A 24,793-nucleotide genomic window follows, 5' to 3' on the forward strand; every position below is an offset into this window, starting at 1 on the left:
ATATTGACCATTTACCACCATTTTAAAACAATATTTCATTTAAACCACCTATTGCAGATATTTCTTCCACATATTTTTTTATCATTTTATCACTATATTTTTATTATTAAATTTGTATGTAACATTGTGTGGTATGAAATCTTTGTTTTAATTTTATTTTTTTCACATGTGATTTTATTTTTATATAATTTTCTATTATTTTTATAGTTAGTTACAGCAAGTTCTTGACCCCAATAAAAGAAGAGAGAGTTTTAATAGGAATAAAAAATAAATAAATAATTACAACAAAATATACAATGATACACATTTCACATTTGTTTTTTATTTTCACCTATCATATCATACACAACAAAACAGCAAACACTAACTACACAACAATTTATTTGGCATTGTTATCAAGATTATTGTGAATTATAATTTTATTATTATTCACCACATACAAGAACACTATTTTCTAACGATACCACGTGAGAAGAACCAATTGCCTAACAAATGGAACTAATAAGAGAGCAAATAAAGAATCAATTGCCTAAACGATTGTAATCAGCCACACACTTAATTAAATAAATTATGTAATATTTGATCCACCGAATATGCTATAGTTTAATTAAGTTAGTTAAACCACCATTTTGATGATTTGAAAAGTTCGTTTGTCAAAGATTGATGATTTCTTTGTCATAGAATTTTTGGCTCCTTAAGGATTAATTTTGTTTGATGAGTATATCTAAAATACGGGATCATTGTTTAACAAACATTTTTTTATTTAAAATATCGATTTTAATTAAATTAAATTAAAACGAGGAATCCCATTTCGTGTGTGTTAGAATTGGCATGGCCCAATTCATATGTGCTGCCATTGACATGCCCATTATGTGGATGTCATCTATAGAATGTCCCATTTTGTGGGCGTCGGCGTTGAGATGGAGACTATTTCTAATTTGTGGGTGCTTTTCATAATTTGAGGCTGCGCATTTTAAAAAAAGTTTTGATTTATGTGTATTTAGGAAAATAATTTTTTTATTTATTTTAATAAAAAATCTTAAATAAATGATTTAATTTAAATCGGTTTAAATTTAAACACTTTTTATTGTATTACTAATGAAATAAGTAAGCTAAAAAAATTTTTTCTATCTATCATCAAACTCAAACAGGGCATAACATGAAAATTTGTTAATAACACACAAATCAAACAAGTTTATATATACTTTAAAATTTTAAGAATTGAAATCCACCAATTTAGGTGGTATTCTATTAATCAAATAAATTTACTAGTTCAACAAAATGCTAGCTCGCAATTCTAGTAAATTTGAGAGGTTTATGGAGCGAAAGTTTATTACTCCTCCATTCGATAATATGTGTTGAAGATTTGAAAGACGAGCTTCTAACCATTTATATTATTGCGTACTAGAGAACAGTTTTTATTGTGTTCAAGTTTTTCTATTTTATTAATAGAATATGCATCTCTTTAAAGTTTAGACTTCAAAAAATAATACATAAAAAATGTAATCTTATTGTGTATATAATCATACTTAACCAGTAAATTAATAACTCGACTAACTCAAATTAATTTGTCGCACTTATTTAGTTGCCCTAAGAAATAAGGTTTCTTTACCTTTTTCTTAGAATTTGGTTTTATGCATCAAAATTTGAATTTTTCTTGAAAAAAAAATTGTTATTCACATTCTAACAAATAGGATAATAGTACTACATAAGCAGGACGTAAATTCAAGTGTAAAACTGTACAAAACGCTAAAAAAATTCTTTCAGTTTGATTATAATTGAGAACACAGGAGACCTATTCATCGTCACCGTGTAAAGTTGGAGATATGAGGCAGCGGCACAATGGGCAAGAATACGGCGACTGATGGTCGGCACAGCATCGGAGCCAGCGGAGCATGCAACGATCATGAAAAACATGCGAGCAATTTATGCGAACAACTTCTACACTTGAATCTTCGTTACCATGGCCAAACTTCTCCAAGCAAATAGCGCATTCAGCGTCATCATCTTGCTCATCAATTTTGGATCTCTCTAACAGATTCACGAGTTGTGCTAGTTCAGGAACGTTTTCACAGAGATCATCATTATAGATATCAGAATCTTGAACAATGTTGCGCCTGGTAACAACGTGAAGGTTCACAACAATCTCCAGCGTGTTGGAGTCACACCCTTCACGGCTTAGAATCCTTCTTGCAGTTTCGCCTATGGCAGGTAAAATTTGGTCCAATAACTCAGGGGATGCAGGCACTGAAGAGAAGATTTCATGCAATAAGATTGTGTCTTCTCTGTGTTGAGGTCTGTGAATGGAGTACAACTACATAGGATATCTGAGGGAACCAAGATTGCTTCAGTAGTTGTAGTAGAAGAAAATTCAACATCAGAGCCTTGGGTAATTTGGATCAATTCTTGGGTGCAATTGAAAATGATGGAGAAACAATCACCGAAATAAAACTCTTGTGGTATGCCTTGGTTTTCAATGGGAGTAATTCGCAACCAAAAAACGGTGGATTCCATGGCAAGTAACAAAAGTGATGGGTTCGTTTATTCGAATTATCAAGATCCGGCTACTCAAGTAAGAAAGATTTCTAATAACAAAAAAGCGAGGAGAGCGTTCTACAAGAGTAAGCGAATGGTTAATTCACTCGAATCTTTCTTGGAAGTGGAAAACCAAAAGATGCTATGCTGCCTACCAGACAGAGTCTTGATTTTCTTTAATAGCTTAAGAGAAAAATTAAAGATGGTTTTAAATTTAGTTTCGAATTGGTATTTTCTATAGATCCTAAAATATTAAAGATTTGATCTATTTTTTGCATTGATAAGATATTAAAAGAGCAACGTGTTATTATAATATTTTTTTGTTGGTAAATATTATTGATTTTTACATGGATAATACGAATAATTTAATTAAATATCTTTAATAGAATTTAGCTAAATACTTTAATACATGAATTATATGATTTAACACATAAATCAAATCTTAAGTTTAAAAGTTGCCTTGTCAATGAATTATAACTCAAATAACATAATTTCTCTATACTCACTTAAGAGGTTGCGGGTTCGACTCTCGGTATTTTCGATAAAAAAAAATTTGAAAATTGTCTTGAAATTATTATTGTTGTTTAATTTGAATTTGATCTTAAAAATATAAAATATCATTATACTTAATTTTTAAATCATTAAATAATCCTTTTAAAAGAATTTTAAAAATACTAATATATCCTTTAAGAATTAGAGTTGTTTGATTATGTGAATAATTAAAATTTTGAATTTGATTAAATTAAAACACCAAAATGCAATCTTTTAGGAATCAAAGGATTAAAATATCCTTAGTAAGTAAATTTGTTTGCCCTTATGAGAAGTTAAAAATTTGAATTTATATTAAAAATACAATAATAATACTTTTATAATTAATTTTAAAAAAACTAAAATAATATTTTTTTAGACTAAAGTTATTTAATTCCGTTAGATATTAGATATTTGAACTTGATTTATTTTAAGAAGAATAAAATATCTGATTTGTTAATTAGTAAATAAGAAAACTATCATTTTAGTTAATTTTAAAAAAAACTAAAATATCCTTTTATGAATATGATTGGTTAATTGTATTAGAAATTAAAAACTTTGAATTTAGTTTTAGATCGGAAAAGCTCTGCATACAAGTCCTAAGGGCTTGTATGCTTTACAAGCTCATTAAACAATAAAATCAAAATACGCGCTGCTCCACGTACGTTGATTACACGCGCTATATAAAATCCCGCGTATATCTAACTACCAAATTTAAAATATTTGTTTCCTTCTTCGTTTTCGTTATTTTGAGATTTGGTTGTTCTTCTTCTCGCGCCTCTTCCCTCGTTCTTCTCCATCGTTCTTTTCCTCTCGCTTTCTCACTGGTATGTTCTTCGTTTACGTTACTTTTTTCTCTCTCTGTAACTCGATCTTCGTTTTCTATTTTGATTTGTTGTTTTCTGAAACCAAAGTTTGAACTCGTTTTGAAGATAATGGATCATTCCACCTCAGATTCTCAGCTGAATTCAGGCGAAGTGGATTATGAATTTGAATCTAACGAAGTTCCTGAGGTTTGATCTACATAATGAATTTTCTTTCAGTAATTTGTATAGCATTGTGTAGTTGAAAAATTGCTGAACATTGACTGTGAAAGTAACACGTTAACATGAATCTGTCGATTCAATGTATTAGTTGTGATTAATTAACTGAAATTTATAGCAGACGCTCGGGTGTAGATCAGCTCTTTTTTTGGGTGTATTTTTGCTAGAAGTGTGGGTGTATCTACACTACTGGTTTTGTTATTTTAATTGAGTTGTTATTGTTTAGGTGTATTACATCAGACATGATTGGGTGTGTTTTTAGTTTTTGACATGGTGTATTCTGCAGCCTGTGTATTTACAGTTTATGGCTTTAAAGGTCATTGTGTAGTTGAGTTGTTGCGGTTCGGGTGTATCATATTAGGCATGATTGGGTGTATTTGAATCATATCTATGGGTGTATTCACAGTTTCTGACACGGTGTATTGTGCAGCCTCTCTCGGTTGTTGATGACGAGCTTGTTCCGAAGGTTGGAATGACCTTTACCACCCTTGAAGATGCTGGAAAATTTTACAGGAACTACGCCAAGGCTGCAGGTTTCTCTACAAGAGTTTGGTGCACAAATAGGAAGGGAAACGAGATTAAGAATCAACTGATTACATGTAGCAGAGAGGGAAAATGGAAATCTAAAATATCTCCGACCGAGAAGACCAATCCTACAGCCGGTTTAAACTGTCCTGCAAGAATTTATATACACACATTGAAGGATGTCGGTGCTTGGATTATTTCAAAGGTTGTGCTCGATCATTCACACCCCTGCTGTCCAAGCAAAGCAGAGATGCTCAAACAGCACAGGGAACTAAGCATGTCCATTCGTCGTACGATAGAGAATAACGAGGAGGCCGGGATCAGACCAAGCAAAACATACCAATCATTTGTTGCGGCTGCCGGGGGTCATCGCGAGTTAAATTTTATCAAAAAGGACGTGAAGAATTACATTACGAGGGAAGTGCAGAATGTTTTCGAACAAGAAGATGCAAAGAAATTCGGGAAATATTTGTTAAGAATGAAAGAGAAGAATTCGAATTTCTTTTTTGAGCTCCAACTCGAAGAGGATCAATCGATTAAGTTCGCTTTTTGGGCCGATGCAAGAAGCAGAGCCGCCTTTGAGTATTTCGGAGACGTCATTTCATTCGACACCACCTACAATACAAACAGGTAACAAACTGCCCCTGTTTATGATGCTAAATTATTTTATTTTTACGAATCCGCATCAGAGGTGTATATTGGCTGTTTCATTGGGTGTATGCGAAGCATTTGTTAAGGTGTAACTAATAATTTTGTATTCTGGACCATGATAATTTGTTTCAGGTATAATTTGGTCTGTGGTTCTTTCATCGGGGTGAATCACCACGGTCAGTCAACACTTCTCGGATGCTCTTTGATGAAGAACGAAGAAATTGAATCATTCAAATGGTTATTTCAATGCTGGCTTCGTTGCATGGGAGGAAACGCTCCAAAAGGGTTTCTCACCGATCAGTGCGCATCAATGAAAAGGGCTTTAGAGGCCTGTATGCCAACGACAATTCACCATTGGTGTATTTGGCACATCATGAAGAAGATTCCAAGCAAATTAAACGAGTACAAGGGACATGCCGATATCGAACAAGAAATGAGCCAAGTTGTTTGGAACTCTCACAGCAAAGACTCATTCGATAGGAATTGGAACGATTTTCTGCTGAATTTTGGTCTTGCGGACAACAAGTGGCTTTCAGGTAATGTCTTTTTAAAATCTGCAGCAGAGGTGTATATTGCATGTTCCCTCGGGTGTATTTACAGTCTGTATTTGGGTGTATTATGCAGATCTGTACGAAGACCGTCACATATGGGTTCCTATCTATCTGGATCACCACTTCTGGGCAGGGATGAGAAGCACCCAAAGGAGCGAGAGCATGCATTCATTTTTTAACAAGTATATCACCCGGAACAGCTCGCTTATTTAGTTCGTCAAACAATACGATAATTGCCTCGGAAGCAGGGAGCAAGCAGAGAGAGAATCAGATGCTGCAGATTTTCATACGGTCATACCGTGTGCAACCAAATCCTCCATTGAAGCTCGGTTTCAAGATGCGTACACTCACGCAAAGTTTAGGGAAGTCCAAGCGCAATTCATAGGAAAGGTGAATTGCATCACCAGATTAAAGAATTCCGCTCTAGGCTTTTCAGTATACGAAGTCGGAGAACAAGTTTCCAGCTCAATATTCAACAAGTTCGTGGTTACTTACGACTCAGTTGCAGCCGAGGTAAAATGCGAATGCTTATTATTCGAGTCGAGAGGGATACTGTGCCGTCACGCACTAAGCGTGTTAAGCTTCGAACAAGCAAGCCAAGTGTCACCTAGATACATACTGGAACGATGGAGCAAGAAGGTAAAGAGGCGACACACACACATCAAGAGCAGCCACGACGAGCCACTAATGGAGCCAAGAAGCAAGAGGTTCGACCAATTGGTTTTTCGTTCGCAAAATATTTGCGAATTTGCCTCCGAATTGGAGGAGCTGACTGCAATTCTGCACCGTGCTTACGATAACGTCATGGCCGAGATGGAAGCATTAAAAGCCAAAAGGAAGGGGACATCTTCTTTATCCCACGAAGACGCCAACTTGGAATCCGTTAACGAGTTTCAAAGCCCGCCAAGGATTCGAACAAGAGGACGTCCAAAAAACAGGCTAGGTTCAAAGCTGGAGAAACAGATCGCAAATGGCACAAAGAAGAAGAAGACGAAAGTTTTAAGCGAGGTAAAAGTAATGTTCTTTAAATTTGTGGTGATTGAGTTTATTTTTCTCGTTAATAGGTTAGCTAATGTGTGAGTGTTATATTCAGATAAACCTGTTTTGATGCTGCATCAGCGGCGCATTCAAATTCCAGCCAATATCAAGGACACGTTATGAATTATCAGTTCAGGGTACCAGCAGCAGGGGATAACTCTTTGGGTGTATAGTTTTATAGAATATGGGTGTAAAAGCACCGTTCTTTTGGGTGTATTTTTGTTCATTGACAATTTACATATAGACACATATATAGATTCATATAGAACAAAAGCTCTAAAAATTCGCAGGTTATGGGTGTATATTTGATTTGATATTTTTCTTCATATTTTAGTACATGTAATTCATACATTTTGAATACAGCACAGACAGTTTGGGTGTATATTTTACGCAATGTTGGGTGTATTATTAGACCTGCGTTGGGTGTAACAGTTTATAATTTGCGTTTATATATGCCTTGATTTTTTCCTTCATATTTTACCATCTGTAATACAGCTTTTGAATACATCACAGACAGTTTACCAGCACAGATAGTTTAACTATGGGAAAAAATATACATGGAATAGAACTTGTTGATAAATGGCAAATATTTACATCATTTGTTCAATTTACAAACTACCCAGCAGTTGGATTACGCAGTTTCTATATCAGCAGAATTAATCTGACAAAACGGACTCAATAATACAGAGGATGGCTTCGACAGCCTTATAGCACTACTCTCCCTAATTGTCCGATCTCTTTCTCTATTCATCTCACTGAATAGTATCCGGGAAGCATACTCCACTCTATAGTGGTCCACCTCCTCCTACAATTAAAAAGTATATTCTGTTTAAACAGCAATATTAATTCAGTAAAGTAATACAGATTTATATAGTTCTAAAGACAGTTACCTGTGGCCAATTATCCCATTCATACTTCCCCTTTTTGATGTTTTCCGGCTCAATTAACTCCATCCACTTCATAACATAGATAGCGCAGTCATAGCTGAAAACGAAGAAAATAAATTACAAATCTCATTTATGAAAGTTTAATGTTCAGACTCACAAATTTATACCTTATTTTTTGGCCTGATATTTTAACATATGATGATTTAATTTTTTTCTCGTTCTCCCCTTTCTGCAGAGGTTTCCCGCCGGCATATGTTATCAATCTTGAAAATACATATCCCTTAAATAAAAAACAAATCAGTAATACACCCGAATAAATGCACAAGATACACCCAACTGAATGGACAATATACACCCAACACAACTAACGAAATAGACCTAAATATTAAAGTAAACATGACAGAGGCAACTTACAGTGAATTTATTAATGTCCTTTCTCTCATCGCTTGGAGCTCTTTTGTGTAGCGGGTCAAGTATATGACATTTCCGCTTTCTTGTATTTATGAGCCATAACCACCAATGCCCCGAGTGGCAAACAGGAGCAAAAATCTGAAGGATTCCCACATTTCAACAGTGTGTTATTTTATTTGGCATATAAGTAAATAAGCGTACTAACAAATTTAGCAAACGAAAACTTACATATCGATGCAAAGTTAATTTTTTTTTATCTATGAAGGGAATGAAACTCGGGTAGGCTTCCACCTTGAATTCCCTTTTCGTTTTCGGTGATATGAATTCCCCCTTTGGGTGATCCGAAAGCGCCATGCACTGCAAGAATTGCGAAACAAGAAATGAAATACTAAACTTACACCCAATGGAACGTAAAAAATACAGCCAAATCAATATAGAAAATACACCCAAAGTTCGTAGAAGTAACACTTACCACAATATCGGGGGGGAGACAGTATATTTGTTCTTGAAACCTCTTTTCATTTTTCTGGTTGAGGATGAGGCAGATGGCAGATACAATCTAGAAATATATGCCAAAATCAATTTTACATTAATAAGCATTGCAATTGACTTTGGTGTAAAAACATTAATGTTGTTTTAATATTACCTGAGATTCTATATCACTTTTTGCCTGGAGGGATACAAGGTGCATTCTCATCAAAATGTATTCTCCTTGGCCAATCAGAGTGCACATCTCCTCATACTCGTTAGTATTGCCATCTGCATCTTCCTTCAGTCTCGTCCCCCAGATGTAGCACTTTTGTTTCATATCATCCGTAATCTGATATAATCCCCCAGGAGTTCGAAACTTTCCAGAACATTCTCCCCCAGTCCCCCTCTCAATTTGTGGACTTTTGTTGTTTCCCTTCGCCACACTGCTTGCTATTTTTTGGATCAAATTGTCCAATTCTTCTATCAAATTTGCAGATTCAGGAGATTTTGCCCTTTCTGTCTCCTGCGTTGATGCCCCCTCCTGGCTCGAATCAGTCAATCCAAGGCTGAATGATGGCACCCCTGGATCTATTTTAGGAACATAGGATGCTGTCCGTGCCATCATTAACAGGGCAGCAGCGTCTGGATGACTGCGTCATCATGTATAAGAATAAGAATAAGAATAAGAATATACGGATGATAAGAAAAGATTGATTTTAGTCTGATGAACTTACATTTTAGTTGGAGCTGGGGGAACCGTGGGTGTGGTCTCTTGAAGTTGTTTGGGGGTTTCAGGACTGCTGCACAGTTACAAAAAATTAATCACGGCGTAAAAAAAACTAATCAAGAACAATATACACCCAAACTGTTAGCTAATATACACCCAAACTCTAAACAAACATACACTCAATACTATTTCTTACGTTTCTGTAGTCCCTTCAATCTGTAGCATAGGGGTTGGTTCAAAATCTGTCTCAGTGGTTGTTTGGGATGCCGGCACAAAAACCTGAATCGGGACTCTAAACAAGAAGAAAAGTGAAAGGTTAACAATGCCTTTGAAAATAATAAGGTTATAAGGTTGAAATATTATTGGAAAACTCACACTGCAAGCGCTTCCGACGGTGTCTGTTCCCTCACAACCATCATATTCGAATCAGACGGACTCAACCTAAAATACACCCAAAGAAATTCAAGAAATACACCCGAACAATTCAAAAAGAAGACAGGCTTTGTTTTTTTGAGAACTTACATACTTGCAGTTTTTGCTTTTTTTTCCTGCCTTTTTTTTCTTGAATAAAATAATAAAGGGCTTTTTTTTCTAAAAAAAATATATACAGAATTAGAAGTAGAAGGGTAATAGAAGAACAAAAGTAACGGTTATTTGAAAGAGAAATTACATGCTCTGTGATGGCTGGTTTACACTACTCTATTCTGTGCGCCCTTGAGAGGAAGGAGCATCACTTCCCAAGTTCATAGCTGGGATTCTAAAACAGATCTCATGTTATTCAGACAAAATAAGATACAGGTATAAAATACACTCAAATGAATGCACAAGATACAACCAACCGAATGGACAATATACACCCAACACAACAAACGAAATATCCCAACTTAATAAACAACATACACCCAACTTGATCAACACAATACACCGAAATGGTTCCACAAAATACACCCAAATTATGATAACAAGATTTTATTAGATAATAAAGCTTCTTACGTTTCAGACGACACATAGCGACCTTCTGTCGATCGCAGGTCAGCTTGGTTCTCCCTGGAAAACAAGAAACAATTATTAGCATACAAAACACACCAGAATATGAAATAGACAGCCCAACAAGACATACCCCTCTGCAGCAGATTTATCAACATTTTGCCCTAGCCATTCATCTAGTTCGTCACTTGATATTTCATATGTCTCACTACATTCATAAAAGAAGATGTTAACAAAAATAATTACGATGATAGACGGTAATATAGCTTACGAGGTACTGTACCGGTCAAAGTATTGATCTTCTTTAGGAGGTGATTCCTCCACAACAACTTTTTTCTTTTTTGGTTGTGTTCTGGGTGGAAAAAAAAGAGTACCAATCAGAAATAAGAAATTAATTTTATCACAGAATAGTCGTCTAATCTAATTATATGCAAAGAAGTGCTTACTTTTTTGGTGTTGTTTTTGTTTTTTTCTTCTCCTTCTCCTTCTCTGCAAGTGATGATTCTTCGCTCCTATAAGTTAATAATAGACACTTCAGTTAATACACGAAATCTTTATAATGAAGCCAAAAGAAAGGAGTAATAATTTCAGAACATTACTCATCACTTGGTTCAGATTCAGATTCTGAATCAGAATCTGACTCCTCTTGCCTCTGCTTTCTTTTTCTGGAGTCGACTCTGGAAGGCAAACAATCATTATTTAGAACATACTAAAAATACACCCAAATGAATTCACAACATACACCCAACTGAATATACAATATACATCCAACGCAGCAAACGAACACACCCAGCTTAATAAACTACACACACCCAACGTGATCAACAAAATACACCCAACTTGAAAAAGAAATTACACCCAAGTATGGTACTTACTTTTTCCCCTTTTTGCTGGGGTGTTTTCTTCCTGAATCCTCTGAGTCTTCTTGAGTCTCAGACTCAGAGGTAGAAGTGTCAATGTCAGTAGCTGTTTCTGTCTCTGAAGACGATGTTGGACTCGCCTTCCTTTTTTTTGTTTTTTTGATTTCTTGTTTTTTTTCTTTTTTCTCTTTTTTTTTTTCATTTTTTCTCTTGCTCTTGTCTCCGCCATCTTCACAATCCCCTGAAACATTAGATATTTTAGCTAGCAGCATTCAGGTAAATAAAATACAAGCAACATATTATGTTTACTTACCAAAATTTCCTCTCTTTCTGCAGTCATTCTTTCCACCAACTGCTCCTTAGTCCAGTTGGCAATCCAAGGCTTTGGTGGTCTTTCAGCCCTCTTCTTGCCTTTGTTTTCAGAAAGATGAAAGTATATTATCATCAGGGCAAAGAGGCAGCCATCAATTGCCTTCTTCTTCTTCTCCTGGTAGTCTGTGATGCCCTTGATCAAGAAGGTCAAAACATGCCCCCCCAGTTTCTCTCCGATATGCCGTCCATGTTAAAAATTGGGGCCAGGTGCACGGGTGATATTTTGTTTATCGTCGTTGGCAAAAGGAACGCCATCTGTATGTAGAGGATGAATATCCTCTTGAACATCAGGCGTTCCTCTTCGTTGCCAACGCCGATTTCCATCATTTCATCGATAAGACTTTTGAGGGTCTTACCCTGGAATCTTCTAAAAATTATTTTGTCATCATCAGAGAGTTTCTTATACTCAACTTTCTCAGGAAACAGATTTCCTACAAAAAGGAAAACAACAAAGTATCAAAGTCGGTTCAAATACACTCAAGCATCAACCTTAAATACACCCAAGCATCAACTTAATATACACCTATAATTTTGAGCTAGTTACCTATTGCATTGATGCCAAGCGCATCACCTATTGTTTTTGGTGTTATTTGGAAAGAACCATATCCTGTCTTCAGTCTGTTCTCCCCAAGTTTGAAGTTGTTTGTCAGTTCCCTTAAGAGTTGGTGATCCACCCTAAGTGGTGGGATGTGCATCAACCCACCGAATCCAAGATCCCTCGCAATTGCCTTCTTCTCCTCAGTCATGTTTCTGAACTTATCACTTAGGAGATGTGTGGCACACTTAAGGTCTTTTGTTTTGTTTTTTGCTGCCATTTTCTCTGAAACATAAAATACACCCAAAGACATCAGTACGATACACTCATATATATGAGTCAGATACACCCATTGATAACAGTAAGATACACCCATAGATATGATTCAGATACACTCATTGATAACAGTGAGATACACCCATAGATATGATTCAGATAAATCCATTTATATCAGTCAGGTATCACTCAAACATGCTTCAATATCAAATTAATTGAGATCTCAGTAAGATACACGCATATATGAGTCAGATACACCGATTGATAACAGTAAGATACACCCATATGTAAGAATCAGATACACCCATTGATAACAGTGAGATACTCCCATAGATATTATTCAGATACAGTATCCATATATATCAGTCAGATATCAGTCAAACATGCTTCAATATCAAGCCACATTACAAGTTCAAGCAGTATACACCCCCAATCTACGGAATAAACCCCCAAAAATCAACAACAATAGCAGGAGAACTTAGAACAAGAACGTAGAACGACGTAGAACTTAGAAGAACGACGTAGAACTTAGAACAGTGTAACAAAGAAGCAAGAAGTAAACCCTAGAAGAACGACGTAGAAGAAAAGTAAAATATACAGGAATCTTAACGAACTTACGTTGAGTATTGTTGCTTTGCTTCAGATTTTTCACGGAGAGTTTGATCGTGTTTTGATGGAGGTTTCGAAGAACGATTTGTATGTTTTGAACTTTGATTTTTGCTCGAAAATGGAAGGGTTTCCTTGTTTTCGAAGCGCTTTGAGAAGTGGAAGAAGTGGAAGAAGTGGAAGAGTTTTCCATACATAACGGTTGTAGTGTTGAGCGCGTGATTTTGACGCGCCATGTTGTCTCTCTTTATGCGCGTGGCTTCTATTTGGGCTGGGCCAACTTGTAAGCTTGTAAGCTTGTATGTGTAGCCCAGCCCTTTAGAAATATGAAACACTTCAGGATACAAAAATTTGTTATTAAATTAGTCAATATGTATATTATATATACGAGAAATGTTGATCAGGGTTTATTATTTTTTGTTAATATTTTTAGTTATCAACCATATTTTTTTATTTTAATAATCTAATAACATACTTTAGCTCATATTTTTAAACATTAATAACTAACTATTAATTAAATAATAAATTTTACTGATCCTCTAGTATTTCTCTATATATATTACTCAATATATTTTTATTTTTGTATATTTTACTTTTAACATGTATTTTTCAATAACTAATTTTTTTGTATACATATACCATGGTTAATTTTTTTGTTATAAAATATTTGTTGTGTCCTCTTAATGGCACTTAACATGCCTAAATAAAATTTTAGCTATAGAATATTTTTTTAATGTATAATAATATGTTTGATTTTTGGTTTTATATCTATTGATGTCTTGATGGTATGGTTAATAATTCACAGATAGTAAAACGGGTTCAGTCCATCCCATTTTGTCAAAATAATATAGGTTGAAATTACTACTCCATCCTGTCAAATGTTGGACTGACGGATTAGTGGGTCGGGCAGCCTTTTTAAAAAAATTATAAATATAAAATATTAAAACGATTAATTCACAGTATGAAAGAATATCTTTATAAAGATTTTTTTAATATCAAATTTTATTTTTTCAAAGTCACAGTATATTACAACAAAAAGAAAATCATAATTTACAATCACAAGTTTATATCATACCAGATTTTATACATGCTTAAAATCTTTGACATAATATTTTAAAGAGTAAAGTATTATTTTTGTCCCCAACGTTTGGGGTAAGTCCTATTTGTATCCCTAACATTTAAATCGTCCTATTTGTATCCTTAACGTTTATAAAAGTGATTCAATGTTATCCTACTATCAATTATACTAACAAATCAGATTATATTTTTCAATTATTCTCACTTGGATGTATTCATTCTCAATTAGGTTCTACTTGGATGTGTTCGATTTTAATATTATACCCACTATTTGTGTTTTGATTCAATTATGTCCTTAGAAAAGTGAATTATGTAAATGTTGTAGGAATTAGTTTCAACATTTGATGAACTATTTTTTGGAGTAGATCATTAATTCTATCTCAGATATTTGTATTCTAACTTCAAGAAGAGATTTTTAAAACTCAAACTAAAGTGCTCATGATGTGTAATTGATGACAGGATAACATTGAATCACTTTTACAAACGTTAGGGATACAAATAGGACGATTTAAACGTTAGGGATACAAATAAGATTTACCCCAAACGTTAAGGACAAAAACGATACTTTAATCTATTTTAAAAGACCAATAGAAATTTAAACAAAAATTTAACAAATATTGAAGGACGTCAGAGTTGAAAAACCTTATATCTAAATAAAATTAAAGTTGTTGAAGGACACCAAAACTGATGCAGGAGATCTAATAAAAAAAAGCATCGATGCTGAAGGAAGACGCTGAGTTGCGAACGCCGACACTGATGAAGGATCTGCTTACTGAAGTACTGATGTTGGTATTTGGCCGTCGAAGATGGAGCAAAAACTTGGACACATCGAAACTGGGCAGCAAAAGAATAGAAGCAAGGAGGCAAAGAGAGGCTGATATCTAGAACGATCTAGAACCGACCTTAGCGCAATCGATGACAATAACAGGAGAGCTTGGACGATCGGAAACGGCATGCTAGATGGAGACAAACACCGAGAGAGATAGGGGCGACTTGATGCGTGTGGCAATGAGAAATGAGGAGAGCTCCGAGTTGAGAGCGACAACGAGAGTGACTGAGAGAAGTGAGAATAGAGAGTATGAGAGAGTGAGTGTGGCCGTGTGGGTGAGGCTTGAGGCTTGAGGCGCTGAAGTCCTAACTTTTCTTATGAGAAAGTCTGGAGTCATCATTTTTATTAAAATTTGATCGGTATTTAATTAGTAAAAAAAAAAGTGAGTAATTTTATATAATTTTACACTATTAAAAACATTAATAATGACTAATTGATGACTACAAATCATAAAATCTTATTCCGCCAAAGTCAGTAAATTTGGCAGTGGGAGTTAGACAAATTTTTAAAAATTGATATATCTAAAATCTTAATCTGACTCTTTTTTCTAGCAATTCGATATGATAAATTCTGTCCGTTTTACCACTCCTATGTGTTAACAAGAAAAATTATTTTCTACTTAGCCTTTGTGTGAAAATCATGATATATAGAGGTGAAATGTTACCTGACGAATAGAATGAAACTTAACTACTTATTCGCAAATAAATTCACGTGACAAATCTCTAACTAACTGCTGAATTCTGTACAAACTGAAATAACTGACTTTGGTTATTACTTATTATTACGTGCTTACTCTCGGATTTTTTATTTTAATAAATAAAATAATTATAATAATTACTGAAATAAATTATTTAAAAAATATTTATCGAAATAAATATCCTTCTCATATCTCGTTTACACTGTAAATTAAATAATTTTTTATATATTTCGTTTACAGTGTAAACGAAATACATAAAAAATTATCCCATTTATACTATAAACAAGATATATAAAAAATATTTATTTTGATAAATATTTTTTAAATTATTTATTTTAATAATTATTATAATTATTTTATTTCTTAAAATAAAAAATCTGCTTACTCTCTGGACAACTAAACATAAAAATCCAACCTCACCAAAACCAACTATTGCGGCAACCAACAGCCTTCACATTCAATAAATTGAAGCATTAGCTTAAAAAGCTTTTGAAAATTTACATAGAAAAACTTAATAAAGCAAATGTAATAAGGAACTGCAGAATTATGGATTAATATCTAATTTAAGATATAGATAAAATTTTTTTTTCTCTTACTAAAGTTTAACTCATCAGCTTTCATTTCCCATTCTTTAAAATTAGAGAATGTATCATTTTCATTTTTTTAACAATTGAAAGAGTAAAGTGTAATTTCTCATCATTAATTTTATAAGTGGAATAAAAAATAAATATAAAAAAAAGAATAATGGAGGATTAAAGATCATACTTTATACTCTCAATTTTTTTAACAATTGAGAGGATCCATTTCCTTAAAATTAGATTACCGCTAGTAGGAATATATAAGGAGAGAAGTGTTAGGAGGTCAGCAAATTTTGTGATTTGTAATCATTAATTAATCATTATAAATATTTTTAATAGTGTAAAATTATATCTAATAGTATAAAATTATTTATTTATTTTTTGACAATTAAGTATTGACCAAATTTTAATAAAAATGCTAGTCTTTTAAACTTTATCTATATAAAGATTTGTGAAAGTCAAATATTTTAACTAAATTGTACACAAGATTTAAAAATCATATCACTCGTGATGCCAATTAATTCATCAACAATAACAATATCTTATCCCATTTTATCTAAAATCATATTTAATTCATGTTAGCACAATTCTTCTTTTTTAAGGTTGATTTCGAAAAATTATCCAGTAAAAAGATATAAGATTAGAAGATGTAATATTCAATTCAAAATTTTAAGACATCAAATTAATATATCTCTCTTATAAATTTCTCATTTTTTTTGTTTTTTGTTTTTAACGTGAAATTAATTTTTTATATTATTACACTTACTGCTTAATAAAATAGACCTAATTTTTTATGCCAATTATTAATTCAGTTTAATTAGGTATTTTTAAAATACTTTTTTAGTCAATTTTTTATTACATTAATTTAAAATAAAATTCAAATAAATATATCTAAATAGATTTACTTTTTTTAATTTAAAATATAAATTCAATTTTAAAACCTGCCATTCAGTTCTGAATCCCTAAATTAAAATTTAGTGTGCTTTCTCTATTTTGAGAAACGGCATATTAGAGGAAAAATATTGAAGAACAAAACAAAGAACAGGAAATAATGCATGAAAATTCTAACAAAAAAGAATGGACTTGCATTGGTCGTTGGTCGTTAGAAGATTTTATCTCATTCTTGTGTTTATCATCACTACAGAGTTGAGAGTATCCTTTTTTCTGAATGAAAACACGACACAAAAGCCAAAATTTCACTTCGCAAATATTTGCAAGCAACATAAGCTCACAAATGTAACACCATTTAAGAAAAATAAGTTCACCCTTAAAACACCAATACTAAAAAAAGAGTTTTATTAGACCCTTAATTATATACAAAATTTTGTTAAATTTTTGTGACATATACCATTTACGATATTATGCTAAAATTAAAAAGACTCAAATACAGTTTCAAATAAACAAATACCGTATCAATGTGAACAAATATAAGGCGTAAAAACTTTAACTAAAATAGTCTCTATAAGCAATAATATTTAATTGTTAAAAAATAATTTAAAGAGATACTATATAACTCTAAAACAAAAAATATTAGCAGATAAAAAAAAGGTTAATTCTATCTTACTTTTTCTCAAATAAAAAGTATATTATTCTTTATGATAAATCTAATAGTTATAAAATGAAATTAATTATATTATCAAGATGATTAATATTAACTCTTAATTTAATTTGATTTTTGACAACTAAACTAATTTTTTTTATAGTAAAACCACTTGAATTTTATACCCTATAAAATCACACAATTCTTATATCATATCAACTCCATTAACAATTATAAAATTCACCCTTACTCAATTAACATCTTTTTTACTTTTTAATTTTAAATTTGTGATTTGATGTTTTATTTTTTTTTCATTTGTTTTTTTAGTTTTCGAATTTTTTTTGTATCGTTAGATCTAATTAATATATACTTAGTTTTAAAAAAAATTTTAAAAATTATAAAATAATTTTTTTGTAACTCTTATAATTTATCCAAAAATTTTTTACTATATTTAATTAGTTTAATTAGTTATTAAAATTTAATTTAAATTAAAAGTTAATATTTACTACGATGACATAATTCATTTCATCTAATAATTATTAAACATATCACATGAGGTAACTTACTCTTTTTTTAAAGTTTTTTAAAAGTTTTTCAAACTTTTGCGAAACTCAAAAACAGTAAAGAGTTTTTTACAGAAGACTTTATAAAATAACAATCCTTCAACAAATAGAATAATAAACATCATCACAAGCGACTACTTCGTTAAAAGTCCTATCCAAAAAGGACCAAAAAATGAAAATTGTTGTTTAAAGATCCTATTCAAAAGGATCAAATGTCAGCAGCCATCCACAAAATATACAAAACATAAAAGAAATTGTTCATCAAAAGGTCCCACAAGCTGGGCCTTAATAAAAATATCACATAGGGCCAATAAAAGGGTTGGAGTCATCAGCAGGAGAGGAGGCTAGTTCAACTATAGAAGTCGGAGGGGTAGGAGGAATCTCTTCGGCACCAGAAGTCAGGTCCACATCGGGAGGGGCTGAAGAGCTCGGCTGTGACCCCTCGGTTGGACCGATCTGTCGAGGAGGGAATTCGATTATGCGCTGCCCCGCAGTCTTCAGCTTGGAGTCAGTCTCAAGATGAGGAGGAAAAACTATCACTCCATTAATGACAACCTTGTCGGGATGAAGAGGTGATAAGTCCAGGTCGGGAGCAATAACTCCGACTTATTGTTTCAACACCCTAAACACATCTTCAGTACCCTCGACAATGGAGTCCTCCAAGTCCTGGTAACCCTCCCGAAGCTGCTCCACCTCCCTTTTCAAGTCAAGATTGGCCGAAAATATACGTACGTAATTCTGCTCAGCCTTCTCCTTCAAACCCTCAGTCATGGCACAAGAACCCATTAACTGTTTTTTTCTTTCCTAGGCTTGGAAGAGTTCTTCCTTTAGCCTAGCATTCTCCTCCTGCAGCCTCTTCTCATCTTCTTGATACATAGCAATTCGTCCCTGGAGATTTTCCAAAGAGTGCTGGGTCGCACTCAAAGGGGTTTTTTTCTAATAATATCAAGAAGAGAGGTACAGACCCTGGAGTCCGAATTCCTCCTCGGATTAAAATTTGAAGATGGTTACGGATAGCAGCATCATCCATAGCAATTTGGCTATGTGGAAGGATGTGCTTCCTAGAAAATTTTACTCCACCAAAGCTGATGTCCCTGATGTTAGAAGCACCAGCTTCCGAGATCTTGGGTTTCTTCTTCTCTGGTTCCGAGAAAGAAAGGACTGTGGGGACAGGGGCAAGAGGAGGAAGAAGAGAAGTAGGAATTGGATTTACCAAAATTGGCTGGGAGGAAGTCCACAAACCCAAGCTTTGAAGCCGAGGAGGAGTGGCAGAGGTTCCGACCTCTTGTGCAGCAGCTCGGGCACGAGCATTCCTCTTGACTTCCTGCACCTTTTGATAATCAGCTCTCGACCCACTCTTCATTTTTTCTGAAAAAAGGAAGTAAAAATGAATAGTGCACAAGTCGGAAGTAAGAAAAGTCACCTACAAAATCAAACACAAAAACTACCTAGCTCGGTCCTGACATAGCCCAGAGATCCAAGAAGAAATTTCTTGGTGTCCAGGTTTGGAGCCCGTCCCCAAGCCTTTCGAAAAAACTCTACCACAACCTCCTCTACCTCGTCCAAATCTACCAAGCCATATTTCTCTACGGGGGAAGTCTCGACTCAATATAGAAGAAATCGGGAATCATTATTTTCATTTAGAAAAAAGGGATGATGATCTTTTACAGCTTAAACTTTAAAGAAGAAATTTTTGAAGTCATGGAAAGACTTATCAAAAATGAAAAAAACTTTCCGGCCTTGTATAGCTCGGAAGGAAACCCACTGTTGCTTATTTTTAGCACTAAAAGGCTAAATAAAACAGATAGAAAAAGGTCTTTAAAGAGATCGAAAAATCAAGTGCATGGCTGACAAGCTGGTAAATCTTGAGGAAACCCCAAACATTGGGATGAAGCTGGGAAGGAGCTACCCCACAGTGGGATAATACCTCTATCTCGAAGTCAGAAAAGGGAAAAGTAACCCCTAAACAGGTGAACAGACAGTCGTACAAAAAAAAGTGAGAATCAGAATCGTTCATTCTCCCATAGTAAACTCGGTTCTTTGAGTCTGGGGCCACTAATTCATACTTTGCCTCATCGACATCAGAAATGCAGATCCTATGGTGTTTACGAAGTTCAGTTACAAATACATTATCGACGATGGGGTGTTCAGACAAGACGGAAGAATCTACCCATCTTAACAGAGCCTCCATAATCCGGGAAGATATTTTCCGAAATGGGAGAAGATATACAAGAAGATATATCTACATTACACAAAGAAAAAACAATGATCAAAAGCAGGTTTTGAAACAAGACAGTCATTTTCCATACAAAGCAACCAATTGCATCAAAAGAAACGATTTTTATAAAAAGAAAAACACAAAAATTCCAAAGTCTCCTACAAGCAAATAGTGAAAGCACCACCAAAACCTACTCAGAACCTCTTCCTCCATCACTCAATACACTCAATAAAAACAACGAAGCCAATAAAGAGTGAAAAGTAACGAAAGACTAACCTTTCTTGGAGGAAAACTGACAGCAAGAAGGAAGGGGATGCCGAAAACGCTGAAAATTCAAGGAACAGAAACAGCAAGCACCAAAGCGTGAAGATCTTTTGAACAAGGAAGAAAGTACGAAGGAAAAATTCGAAAAGAAGAAAGAGAAAGAGACGAAAGGCATTTATAACATACTAGGGGCATAATTATAAAATGACGCAATCATTAAAAGAGCGCGCCGTTACCAATATAACTGCCCCCACGTGTAAATGCAAAAAGCCAAACGGACGCGACTGTTGACAAGAAATAACGATTGATGATTTGAAATCACGTTGGTTTTTCAACTTGAAATCACGTCGGTTCCTCAACACGGGAAGAGGATAACGACTTAGGCAGTCCCGAGCTCTATTAATACTCAAGTCCAACTCCTATTGAAGAGATCGGACTCGAGTAGGGGCACTATTCATACCCTGACCCAAATCATAAGCTAGACCTAAATTAAGCTAAAAGGCCCAAACATGAAGGTTGGCCTTTGCCGCCTATCCGACCTCTACAAAGAGGTCGGGATCAACACTAGCAGGTGCTTAACACTTATCCAACTAAGTAATTGCCTCCTTATATCTCTCACCCACTTTTAGAAGAGAGATCCCAACAACTATAAGATAAAAGAACGATTATCCACCACCAGAAGTGGAACGACTTCAACGGTAGTTATTGGCTCAGCTCCTATAAATACTCTGACACACTCAGGTACATCTAAGTTCTAATACGCTAAAACCTGCTTAACCTCTTATTGACTTAGGCATCGGAGTGTCTTGTAGGTACCACCTCCCACCTTTTCGTAAACACAACTCAGACGGCGGCTCTCTGACGTAGGACAAGTCGGAGACCACTCTTTTGAACGTTTGGGTCTCGTAAGCAAGCCCAATCCACATCTGGTTCTAGGTAACCCCCCGAACAACTATTATTTTCCGATGGATCAAAACCTTTTCCAAAATGCGCAGCACCAAATCATGGGAAGCACCCACGAATTGGAAATAGCCTCCAACTCAACGCTGACGCCTAGGAAATGGTAGCAAAAATCCATCTTGTGTATAGCGCCCACGAAATGGGCTTCTCAGGTATGGCGAATGCGAATTCGGCTATCACAGAGGTGGTACCCACAAAATGGAGGCAGAGGAAAAACTCAATGGGAATGGATACTTTCCATTGTTAAAAAAAATTGAGAGTTTAAAGTGTGATCTTTAACCCTTCATTGCTCTCTCTCGTATTTATTCTTTGTCCCACTTATAAAACTAATGGTGAGAGTGTGATCTCAAATGTTAAAAAAAATTAAGAGGATCCATTTCCAAACTCAAGGGCGTCAGACGCGAATTGGACTCAATTCATTAGTACCAAACACGAAATGCAGCAACTAAGTTGTAATAATCTAGAAGTATGGACCCTCCACCACCATTTTCACGTAATTATCTTCTGAAAATATGGATCATTCACCATCATTTTAAAACAATATTCCATTTAAACCACCTATTGCAGATATTCCTTCCACATATTTTTTTTATCATTTTATCACTATATTTTTATTATTAAATTTGTATGTCACATTGTGTGGTATGAAATCTTAATTTTAATTTTATTTTTTTCACATGTAATTTTATTTTTATATAGTTTTCTATTATTTTTATAGTTAGTTACAGTAAGTTCTTGACCCCAATAAAGGAAGAGAAAGTTTTAATAGGAATAAAAAATAAATAAAAAAATAGCAACAAAATATACAATGACACACATTTTATATTTATTTTTTATTTTCACCTACCATATCATACACAATAAAACAGTAAACACTAACTACACAATAATTTATTTAGCATTGCTATCAAGATTATTGTGAATTATAATTTTATTATTATTCACCACATACAAGAACACTATTTTCTAACGATACCACGTGAGAAGAACCAATTGCCTAACAAATGGAACTAATAAGAGAGCAAATAAAGAATCAATTGCCTAAACGATTGTAATCTCAGCCACGCACTTAATTAATTAAATTATGTAATCTTTGATACACCGAATATGCTATAGTTTAATTAAGTTAGTTAAACCACCATTTTGATAATTTGAAATGTTGGTTTGTCAAAGATTGATAGTTTCTTTGTCATAGGATTTTTGGCTCCTTAAGAATTAATTTTGTTTGATGAGTACATCTAAAATACGGGATCATTGTTTAACAAACATTTTTTTATTTAAAATACCGGTTTTAATTAAATTAAATTAAAACGAGGAATCCCATTTCGTGTGTGTCAGAATTGGAATGGCCCAATTCGTATGTGCTGTCATTGACATGCCCATTCCGTGGATGCCATCTATAGAATGTCCCATTTTGTGGGCGTCAGCGTTGAGATGGAGGCTATTTCTAATTCGTGGGTGCTTTTCATAATTTGGAGCTGTGCATTTTAAAAAAGAAAAGTATATGGAACCAAAAAGTTACCAGCCAAAAACTAAACAAAATCACATTAATTTATATTAATAATTAATTAATTTTAAATTTTTTAAATTTAAAATTTAATTAAAACCTAATTAAAACTATAAAAACCTTCCTCTTCTCTCTCATATTAACCTACTCACCTCCAACAATCACACACACAAATCCCCTTCTCTCTCTCAGGTTCTCTCTGCCTCCTCACTGGAACTCACTCCTCTGTAACGGGGTATGTGCTGCAAGGTGCCGGTTATCATCTCTTTCAAATTTCTACCGCAGAGCCTATAGAACTTGCTGCCAGCACTGCAACTGTGTGCCCCCGGACACCGCCAGCAACCAAGAAAGAGATGCAGAAATTTAAATAAAAGAAAATAAAAAGTAATGCTAAATTTTTCTTTTTTCGTTTCTTTTTTTTTTTCTTAGCTGGATTAAACAAAAGAAGAAGTATAAGAGATGAAGGGAGGTGGACGGACAGAGGAGGGGGACTCTCGGTTGGGGTGGGGATTTGGTTTCAGATGTGGTTTTGAAAGGATGAACGGGTAGTTGAAGAGAAGGGTGTTGACCGCAAATTACACACTTGATCTTAGTCAAAAGGAATTTTTAAATAATTACATAAATATAAAAAAACATCCATTTAATATGAAAAAAAAAACATCCTAATATTTAACAAAAGAAATATTCAGTTATAATTTAAAAAAAAAATTATAAAATTTTAAAGAAATAGAGACATTCACATTTATAATACAAAAAAATTCGAAAAATATATAAAAGAACATCTATTTAGTATGAAAAAAAAACATTCTGATACGTAGCAGAAGAAACATCTATATATATTAACTCGTAGAAATTTTAAATTTACCCAAACGTATTTGGCTGGTTTTTGGCTAATACCCTTTTGGTTCCCTAGCATAACTCTTTTAAAAAAGGTTTTGATCTATGTGTATTTAGGGAAATAAATTTTTTTTATATTTATTTCAATAAAAAAAACCTTAAATAAACGGTTTAACTTAAATCGATTTAAATTTAAACACTTTCTATTGTATTAATAATGAAATAAGTAAGCTAAGAATTTTTTTCTATCTATCATCAAACTCAAACACAAGTGTTAGTTATGGAGTAATAGGGCATAACATGAAAATTTGTTAATAACACACAAAACAAACAAGTTTATATATACTTTAACATTTTAAGAATTGAAATCCATCACTCCTCCATTCGATAACATGTGTTGAAGATTTGAAAGACGAGCTTCTAACAATCTATATTATTACGTACTAGAGAACAGTTTTTATTGTATTACACTTGAAAAGTGTCTCTATTTTGTTAATAGAATATGCATCTCTTTAAAGTTTAGATCTCAAAAAATTATACATAAAAAATATCATCTTATTGTGTATATAATCATACTTAACCAGTAAATTAATAACTCGACTAACTCAAATTAATGTCGCACTTATTTAGTTACCCTAAGAAATAAGGTTTCTTTACCTTTTTCTTTGGATTTGGTTTTATGCATCAAAATTTGAATTTTTCTTGAAAAAAAAAAATTAT

The 24,793-nt window shown here is 33.6% G+C and overlaps 3 protein-coding genes across 3 annotated transcripts; 1 reads left to right on the forward strand and 2 right to left on the reverse strand.

Annotated features, from left to right (window-relative positions):
- Positions 1–1,795: 1,795 nt before the first annotated feature.
- Positions 1,796–4,427, reverse strand: LOC148550341 (uncharacterized). Its single transcript, XM_088494440.1, has 2 exons — positions 4,406–4,427; positions 1,796–2,247 (listed from the first exon to the last, which is right to left on the reverse strand). Exons 1-2 carry the CDS (start codon positions 4,425–4,427, stop codon positions 1,796–1,798), a joined length of 474 nt encoding a protein of 157 aa, XP_088350566.1.
- Positions 4,428–4,578: 151 nt separating this feature from the next.
- On the forward strand, positions 4,579–6,906 carry LOC148550342 (protein FAR1-RELATED SEQUENCE 5-like). Its single transcript, XM_088494441.1, has 3 exons — positions 4,579–5,261; positions 5,415–5,910; positions 6,898–6,906. Exons 1-3 carry the CDS (start codon positions 4,579–4,581, stop codon positions 6,904–6,906), a joined length of 1,188 nt encoding a protein of 395 aa, XP_088350567.1.
- Positions 6,907–7,502: 596 nt separating this feature from the next.
- Positions 7,503–9,265, reverse strand: LOC148550343 (uncharacterized). Its single transcript, XM_088495158.1, has 7 exons — positions 8,816–9,265; positions 8,642–8,728; positions 8,398–8,526; positions 8,173–8,307; positions 7,926–8,038; positions 7,762–7,855; positions 7,503–7,676 (listed from the first exon to the last, which is right to left on the reverse strand). Exons 1-7 carry the CDS (start codon positions 9,263–9,265, stop codon positions 7,503–7,505), a joined length of 1,182 nt encoding a protein of 393 aa, XP_088351284.1.
- Positions 9,266–24,793: the final 15,528 nt, after the last annotated feature.

This window comes from Arachis ipaensis, chromosome B7, assembly GCF_059453495.1.
Source record: "Arachis ipaensis isolate K30076 ecotype BB chromosome B7, ASM5945349v1, whole genome shotgun sequence".
In the NCBI taxonomy this organism is placed as follows: Eukaryota; Viridiplantae; Streptophyta; class Magnoliopsida; order Fabales; family Fabaceae; genus Arachis; species Arachis ipaensis.